This window comes from Etheostoma spectabile, chromosome 7 (genome assembly GCF_008692095.1).
Source record: "Etheostoma spectabile isolate EspeVRDwgs_2016 chromosome 7, UIUC_Espe_1.0, whole genome shotgun sequence".
In the NCBI taxonomy this organism is placed as follows: Eukaryota; Metazoa; Chordata; class Actinopteri; order Perciformes; family Percidae; genus Etheostoma; species Etheostoma spectabile.
Genome location: NC_045739.1, coordinates 23,556,712 through 23,566,244, shown reverse-complemented (window position 1 = coordinate 23,566,244; position 9,533 = coordinate 23,556,712). Strand labels below are relative to the sequence as shown.

The 9,533-nt window shown below is 42.4% G+C and overlaps 1 protein-coding gene across 14 annotated transcripts in view; it reads left to right on the top strand.

The window, feature by feature from the left end:
• plch2a (phospholipase C, eta 2a) overlaps positions 1-9,533 on the top strand; it is a 215,287-nt gene that overhangs the window by 168,456 nt on the left and 37,298 nt on the right. For all 14 annotated transcript variants that reach the window (XM_032519816.1, XM_032519814.1, XM_032519815.1 and 11 more), the window contains one exon: positions 4,223-4,393. In XM_032519816.1, the coding sequence (XP_032375707.1) occupies positions 4,223-4,393 (171 nt within the window). The remainder of the gene's footprint in view (positions 1-4,222; positions 4,394-9,533) is intronic.

Below are 9,533 nucleotides of genomic sequence, written 5' to 3'. Positions count from 1 at the left end.
CAACAGTGCTGCCTTCTCTCTCTCTCTCTCTCTCTCTCTCTCTCTCTCTCTCTCTCTCTCTCTCTCTCTCCCTCTCTCTCTCTCTCCCCCCCCTCCCCCTCCCTAATAGCTCTGAGTAATACTGTCTGTACAGTATGCATCTGTGCCTGTCACTCAGTCACAACTTGGTGTCTTTGAAGTGACATGAATGCAAAACCAACAGCCGAGTCGGGTGATACAAAGTGTTTGTCTTGTGTCTCTGAGTCATTTGGCTTTGTGTGTGTGTGTGTGTGTGTGTGTGGTGTGTGTGTGTGTGTGTGTGTGTGTGTGTGTGTGTGTGTGTGTGTGTGTGTGTGTGTGTGTGTGTGTGGTGTGTGGTGTGTGTGTGTGTGTGTGCGTGCGTGCGGAGTCAGGCAGAGAACATGGTGGTGACAGTTGGGAGGCTGAATGTGTTGGTGGACAAAATTTTGACTTAGGCCAAGGGAACTTTATTACGATGCATATTATCCTGATCCATGAAATAACTGTCCTTTAAAAATAAAAATGTGCCTCTATGGGAATATCAACTTAGGGGGGTGTATACTTATGCCCCTGTATTTTAACAAAGGGGGGTGTATACTTATGCCCCTGTATTTTAACATAGGGGGGTGTATACTTATGCCCCTGTATTTTAACAAAGGGGGGTGTATACTTATGCCCCTGTATTTTAACATAGGGGGGTGTATACTTATGCCCCCTGTATTTTAACATAGGGGGGTGTATACTTATGCCCCTGTATTTTAACATAGGGGGGTGTATACTTATGCCCCTGTATTTTAACATAGGGGGGTGTATACTTATGCCCCCTGTATTTTAACAAAGGGGGGTGTATACTTATGCCCCTGTATTTTAACATAGGGGGGTGTATACTTATGCCCCTGTATTTTAACAAAGGGGGGTGTATACTTATGCCCCTGTATTTTAACATAGGGGGGTGTATACTTATGCCCCTGTATTTCAACATAGGGGGGTGTATACTTATGCCCCTGTATTTTAACATAGGGGGGTGTATACTTATGCCCCTGTATTTCAACATAGGGGGGTGTATACTTATGCCCCCTGTATTTTAACATAGGGGGGTGTATACTTATGCCCCCTGTATTTTAACATAGGGGGGTGTATACTTATGCCCCTGTATTTTAAGGAAGAACACTTATTTATTTATGATACATTATTCATTCACTATTCGTTATTCTTTTTTTTTTAATTAAGGCATCAAGATCAATATCCAAAAGATGTTTTTTTTTATTCCTCTTTTTAATCAACTTTAACATGCGTGTGTAAACTTTCTCAAGCCACTGTAACTATCGTCATGAGAATTTTCTAAATCCTTGAGCCGGGGCCTCAGGAGCCAAAACAAGATGGAGGTTGACAGAAAAACATATCTGATAGTAGGGTGCAACAAAACATGGATTCAGCAACCCATCGCTGTCCTCCTTTGTGCAACACGAGAATCAATGAGCTGGTGCCAAATAGTGATATTTTAATTAATAAAATAAGGCGCTCTATAAAGAGATCCCTGCTCTCATTGTTGCTACTTCATGGCTCCTCGAGGTAGCGCTCAATTGGGGAAATTTACATTGCAATTCATTTATTAATTGATTTTTTTCTAGTAAAGCTGTGGATTCCTTTCTATACAGTACTGATCCAATCCACTGGATTAGTATCAGCGGTGATCCTCACCTTATCAAGTGTTTGGTCAGGGTGTGACAAATCCATATTCAGTGTGGTTTGTTCATCCACGTCTTTATGAAATTCAGTGACTTCACTTCCATTTTACTTTCGTTCAGTCGTCCCAAGCCATCAGTCACTTTCAAGTCCCGCATTAGTCCCTGGTACATTCCTTTTATTCTTTACCCAGTGTCAAAGCCTCCTAACATTTACACATGATCTCTCCATATAAACCTGTAAAAATGAAATTCTGGTGGCGAGGTCTTCATGCAGGAGACCCAGTGCTGCACATAATTTGTAGAGCAACTCTGGGATACATTTCCGTCCTTTTTTAAAATGTCAAGTGTCCAGTCGCATAAAAAAAAAAAAAGCCTGTAGAGTGATTTTCACTCGCTGTGGAAGGAGAAAGTCATGTCCGATCTATGTATTGCTCTCTAAGCCCAGTGTGTGTGTGTGTGTGTGTGTGTGTGTGTGTGTGTGTGTGGTGTGTGTGGTGTGTGTGTGTGTGTGTGTGTGTGTGTGTGTGTGTGTGTGTGTGTAGTATTTTAAGCTGCTCGGAGGCCGAGCTCCAACTGGCACAGACGTCATCGGCCTCCATTGAGTGGCTTCCTCCAGTGCTGCTTGGCATATGGAGCCGGTCGCAAACCGCTTCAGTCAAAAAGAGGCCAGGATTACACGGGTCATGGTGCGTGTCCCCCCTGCGGGGCTCTTATTTTCTAGACTGTCTCAGCTCATTACGACTAGACATTCAAGCCTATCATTGTGACATGAGCTGGACAGTTGGGGAAGAACGTACATAAAGAGGATGATGAATTAACATTGAATCAAAAAGTTCGCTTTATTAAGAGCCTCCGTCCCACACTATAATCCCTCTGAATGACTGAGCCCACTGAGGGACAAGTGAAAACGAGAAAGTGCCTTTGGACTGAAGTGTTTTTGTATTGTTATTGTGAATGAGGGTTTGAGGGTTATTGGGTGGAAAGGGTGTGAGGGGGTTGCTGTTTAACAGCTAATGTAACTTCTCTAACGCCACTGATTGACTTTTGTTCTTCTGTTTGCTTTGTCTTATTCTTGTGTCTTGTCTTATCCCAGATTTGGAAAGCCTTATAGATGGGGGGGGGGGGGGGTGATTGAGCAGGCGCCCATATATAGAGGTTTACTCCTTGCCGCAGCGGGCCAAGGTTCGACTCCGATCTGCGTCTTTGACTTTGCTGCATGTCATTCCCCCCCCCCCCCCCCCTCTCTCTCCCCTTTCATGTCTTCAGCTGTCCTGTCAATAAAGGCCTAAAAATGCCCAAAAAAGTAGACCCTCTCGTATCCCTCGGGTCAAACTGACCCGTGATTTATTTGGGGTTTTAAAACAATGCTGAGATAAAATTTTACTGCATAATTTATTAACAAAAATTGTCTCTATCTCAATTTCAAACAGCTGAGATAATATATATGTTCAGGGAATGCATCAGTCTCTACTAGAACACAATTAAACATGGAAGTGGGGTTCGTTTTTTTGTCATAAGATTACAATTCATGTTAAAAATCCACTATGTAATCATTCTTATCTTAAAAAACATAAGTGTCATATCCAGAATAATTTTCTGAGTTAGGAATACATGTTTATCTCAGAAAATAAGGCAAAACCGTTGATTTTCGGGTAGAAAAATGTAACTGAAATGGGTCAATTTGACCCGAATTCCATACCAAAAAACATTGAATCAAACTACTGTTACGGTTCAATTGTTATTTTAGTAAGGACATGGCAAAGCAGCTTTATTAGCACATTTCATCAACAGGGCATTTCAAAACATTAAAGAGCAGCTGAAAACAATAAAAACAGATGAAATACGAGATTATAGGAAGCTAGTGTGGGCAATGTTCAAACTGTTGTTTTATACATGCAATAAACCCGCCAGAACGGGCCGGTCCCACTGCTTTTTAATTCTCATGACGTGCTTACATAGGTTGCCATGCCGTTTCAATTTTCAACGATGCAACTTCAGTAAAAACTAAAAATTTCAAAACAGATAAAACACTTTTTCATTGCACATTTCAGTATCTTTAGCTTTCTTTACTATTCGATTTAGCCAAACGTTTGTGCACTATTCGTGCACTATTTAGAATGAATTACCGTATTGTATATATTTCTTATCTTTTTTCATTGTGTGTGTATATATATATATATATATATATATATATATATATATATATATATATATATACAATGAAAAAAGATAAGAAATATATATATATATATATGCAGATACCGACGGGTCTTTATTTGTCTTATTTGTCTTATTTATGTTATTTGTACATATTACTGATCTTTATTTTTATATTTTACATATTGCTTATAATTTTAATATTTATTTGTATATGTTTCTTATCTTTTACATTTACATTGTTGGACGGGTCCTCATTGCGCCAAAAACTTAGTACCTGCATGTCAGGCACATCTTGCAGAATTGAAAATAACGTTGACTCGTCTTGACCTGTTGGGGAAAACTAAGCCGCAGTGTTCCTTGTCCCCGGTGCGTAGGAGGCGGACACCGACGATAACCAGGGGACGTTGGACTTTGAGGAGTTCTGCTCCTTCTACAAGATGATGTCGACCCGTCGGGACCTGTACCTCCTCATGCTCACCTACAGCAACCACAAAGACCACCTGGACACGGACGACCTGGCCCGCTTCCTGGAGACGGAGCAAAAGGTATCTGCAATTCTAGCGGTTCAGTTTTTGCTAAGATGGACATTGAAACGTTAGTCCACTGGTTTATCGTTGCATTGCACTATTCAGGACAGACATCTTAAAGGACACCTATTACATACTGTTTTCAGATTCAAACTTGTGTTTTGTGACTCTTTAATGTTCAACAAAACACTTAATTCTTCTCTTACTGCCCATAGCTGCTGCAACGGTAGTCACCCTCAGTCTGTCTCTTTAAGCCCCCCCCCCCCCCCCCCCCCCCTCCTCCCGAAAGAAGCCCAGTCAGCTCTGATTGGTCAGCGTGCTTCCACATGACCCTTATTCTGTGGATTCTCCTCTGTTGTTGCTCTCCAAACCTAGCCTCGCATTGCCAGACCCTCCTCCGCAGCACTGCAGAGGAGGGTCTGGCTAGTCCACACAGCATTCTGGGAAGGGAGAAAAACATGCTCACAATTTGTTTGGGCGGCGCTAAGTGCCGGACAGAGCGACGGTACCTCTGCAAAACAGCCTCGGGAAGGAACTTGTTTTGGTGGAACATGTGTACGTTCTAAGGTTGTTTTTGTCGTGCAACAGAAAACTCAGATTGGACAGATAGTCTGGCTAGATAGTCTGGATTTACCCTGCAATTCAATTCAATTTTATTTATAGTAATTCATAACAAGAATTATCTTGAGTCACTTTACAGATAGAGCAGGTCTAGACCACACTCCATAATTTACAAGGACCCAACAGGTCTGGTAGTTTCCTCCAGAGCAAGCAACAAATGTGACAATGGGGAGGAAAAACTCCTTTTAGGAAGAAACCTGGAACAGACCCCAGACCCAGACCCAGTCCCAGACCCAGGCTCTTGGTAGGTGGTGTGTGACGGGGCCGGTTGGGGTTAGAATGAATAGTGGCAATAACAGGAAATGGACCAGTGACTAGAAATAGTAGTTTGTTGTAGTTCATAGCACAGCAGGGCATCGCAGGACGTGTAGCAGGACCACGGCGACATCCGCAATCATGATTTTGGAGCTTCCCTGATCAGAGGAATCCTGCTGTTCTTGGCTGCCATCGTTGTTGCAGAGATCTGTGGAGCACTTAACCATAGTCATCATAAATTAAGATGTTTTATTTTTTGCGAACACAACGAAAGCGGTAGGTGACAGACATCTGGCCAAAAAAGATGGACATCTGGAAGAATTTCCAGCAGCACCTGAACTATTGCGGAAATGAAACATTGTCGGTATAGATTACTCTGAGCCTGAGCCTGACTGCAATGGAGCAGGACTTTGTACCGTGAAAAATCACCAATAGAGAGACTTCTAAACCAAATACTACCCAACCGGATAGTAGTAGTAGGAGCAGTAATGTGACCTGAAATTGGGGAGAAATGATCCACATCGGCAGCCAAGATCACAGGTTTCCCTGGTGTAAGCATGTAGCTACTTGTAGTTAGTAGTGGATTGTGATGGGATGAAGCAGCTCTTTCCACCGTCAAAAATTGTGGATAAAAGCTTCTGAACCAAATACTACCCAAATGGATATGTTTCAGCAGTAGTGTGACCCAAAGTCTTGGAAAAATTAACAACGGCAGCCAAGATCACAGCTCTCCCTGACTTAGCATGTAGCATGTCCTATGTAAACACAGCAGGAGCCTGAAAAAAACTGCTAAGCTTGCCCGGACCAGGTACCGTGATTTCTCTGAAATAACCTAATTATTTGAAGCTCTGATCTTGTTTTTAGCATGACAATTGTCATTTTAACATTATAGATGTGACCTGAAATCCAGAAAAGCACAATAGTTTCAATTAAAAAGCGTAATAATTGCTGCAACCAGCAGAACCAGAAATATTGCCCTTTTTTGATTCCGCTCAGTCTTCTTCCGTGTCAACGCCTGGTGACTACATTGCACACAATTTTCAAGTTGCGATTGCAATTTGACAGCCAACGGTTTGGTCGAGTGCTGTGCTTGTAGTGGCTAAGGAAGCCTGTAGCAGAGATGAGCAGTGGCGTCAAAGGTCTGGTAAACTCACTCAAGACAAGATAAGAAAACCTTCAATTGTCCCACGGTGGGGAAACTGCAGTTTGCTACAGCAAAGATAAGAACAAAGATAGGTAAGTGTACAGAGATGGATAAATGTACAAGATATAGCAAACAGTATTATACAATAAATTACACATGAATTATTAAGTTAAATTGCACTTTCAAAATTGCCTGAATGAAAAATTATGCACAGATGTAATGAAAATGGCACATGAGATGCAGGATATATTGCAGTTCTTATCAACTCCACACCTTCAGATTTCTTTACTTTGCAACATTCAGCATGTTAATCGTGAGCTTGAGATGTGTTGGTAGTTGCATTTTCATACTTTGTAAAAAGCTAGGCTTTATGTCTTTATGCTAAGCTAGGCTAACCAGGTCTGGGCTCCTGCTGTGTCCTGGAGGAACTTTAATGTTAACATCCTTTTGCCCTTTGTAAAAGTTGAGTATACTGTCTAGAATGTGATTTAAAAACAGTCTTGCGTATTAATATGTTATGGATTCCTTGTCAGTTGTATATTTTCCCCTGTAATTCATGTCCAAGATACAAAACAGTTGCTTCATTAAAAGGTAACTTTTTTAAAGGAAAAAAAACAAACCTTATGTTATCCTCCCAAACATGGGTATTTCTGTTGCTATAATCCCAATTTAATTGTAGAGTAGTGGCTAACCAGTGGCCATTTAATGCTCAAAACCTTAAAGAGGTGCTCTCTGAATACTGAAGCAATCAAATGTAATAGCCCCCCCGGGCAGCTTCAGTAACACTGGCAGAAGTGTGTGTTCATTCTGCTCTTTTGCAGTTTTGAAAGCCCAAAAGGCTCCTTGTTTTGAGCTTGTGCAGGGTGAGTGGTCAAAAGCTTCACGCAGTAGCCCCTGGGAAGTGGTGCTTAATTTAAGGGAAATGTAGACAGTCAGGGCACTACGGGGGTATTAGCGCTCGTACTGTACCATCACAGCACTTGACTTGCAGTTAAGCAGAGGCTTTGTGGATGACGTGCACCTCCTCGCTAATTATACCAACGCCTGAAACTGAAAAGTAGCAAATGAGCCCTACAGCTCGTCTTCTTCCTGCAGCTAATTTGGACTCCGGCAGGCTGTGTAATGTGCGGAAACTGTCACTTTAAAAGCAGAGGGTTGTGTTTGGAAAGCTAGACGTCCGCTCCGCGCCGGTGGGCTGTATTGTTTTTAGTTTTTTTTTTTTTCTTTTCCATTAAGTGTTGAGTTTTGTGAAGTGATTTGTTTTGTTGTTTTGAAGTGATGCCAAGATACAGCAGAGTTGTCTCAGTAACTACAGACTTTTTTTTTTGGTTTTCTTTGTGCCTCGAATAAGAAATACGACGATGTGAACCCCTCCCGGCTGTGTGTTCAAGCGTCCGCTCAGAGTGTGGCTGGGAGCTGTGTGTCTTGCTGAATCCCTCTGGAACTGATAAGAGACTGAAATGTGTTCAACGACAATAGTATCTGTTCCCACGCAGTCTAAACCTAAAATATGTTCCCAAGGAGGAAGGTTTGGTTTCACAAGGGAAGAGAACACATTGAAGATGGACCTAACACCTCCCATACATTGGTCTTCATACCTTACCCTCTCTCCATATTATTGAATGTCTAATATATGAGCAATAAGTCTTGTTACTGTATTATTAATGCACAAACCCTACTTAATATCAAATTGAATTTCACTGATATAGACAAGGGATGGGGCAACTGGTGCCCCCCCCCCCCCCCCCCACCCCCCGCATCCTCACTGCAAATCAACTTTCAAATATCAAATTGTTGGTTTCACAGGTATTGGGAGCCAGCGACCCATTACTTTCCAATTGTAATTAGACTGTCCGCCGTTAGAGGGCGCTCCCTTCGAAAGGCAAAAGGTTTGTTGCCAAGCAACTGCAGCCTCGTCGGGTCTTGACCGTGAGACAGTGAGAAGAGAGACATGAACGGCCAAAAAAGAGAGAACCGGACCAAGAGGATTTGTGTCTTCCGGGCACGATGGGAAACAGATTATTAACAGATTTTTTTTTACGGAAAAATGTGCCTAGTGTTCCCGGAAATAAAATCAGAAAATAGAAAGCTCAAAAAGCGTACTGATAACACGTTCTTCTCACAGTAACACGCCAAGTGTATGTGTATGGCATCACCTCCTCATTATTATTATAGATTACAACACATGATTTTTATCAACAAATTCAAACAGTCATATAAACATATACTATAAACAATATAAACAATCATATATTAACTCCTTTTTAGTGCATCTGCTTATAAAAAAGACAATTTCTGAAGGTTGCAGAGTCTGAAACCAAAAAAAAAAAGCAGCCACCCAAAAATCAACAAGCGATCAGTGGGCAGTAATCGATTATGGTCTGTCGCTGCATCGATGCAGGATCGTCCGCATCCCGATGCTTCGCTGCGATGAATCATTTCAACACCCCTAGTTGACGCCATGTGTGCGTTTACATAACTCTCCGAAATAAAAGGAAATGGAAACAAAAGTAAAGGATTTCAGCAACATGATGTCTACGCTTTCTCACATATTTGTTGAAATGGAGAAAAGCTCTGAGAGTGCAGTGTGTGTGCAGTGAGTGAGTGTGTGTGTGTGTGTGTGTGTGTGTGGTGTGTGTGTGTGTGTGTGTGTGTGGTGTGTGTGCATGAGTGTGCGTGCGTGCGTGCGTGGTGTGTGTGTGTGTGGTGTGTGTGTGTGTGTGTGTGTGCGTGCGCATGCTGTGTGTGTGTGTGTGTGTGTGTGTGTGTGTCAGTGTTGAGAGCCTGCAGCAGCCTCTGAGCTCTCTGCTGCCCATCAAGCTTTTTTGGTGCCAACCCACAGTGATAAGGGAAATGGGCCATCCTCTGCCGAGTGTCGTGATTGGCTCTCTCCACACGGCTTTCTCTGATCCAGATAAGGTTGAGATGGGTGGTGGTGGTGGTGGTGGACGCCACCCTTTTAGACAGCTAAGTACTTCAGGAGTGGGCTGGAAGCTTATTCTCTAAAATGGATAACCCTGTGGAAATAATGTGTTATCTCTCCTCTTTGAACTGCCCTCTGATATGTCTTTTCCACCAAGGCGGTTCTGGTGCTGGTGCTGAGACAGGGCCAAATATCGAACTGGTTCTTTGCTTTTC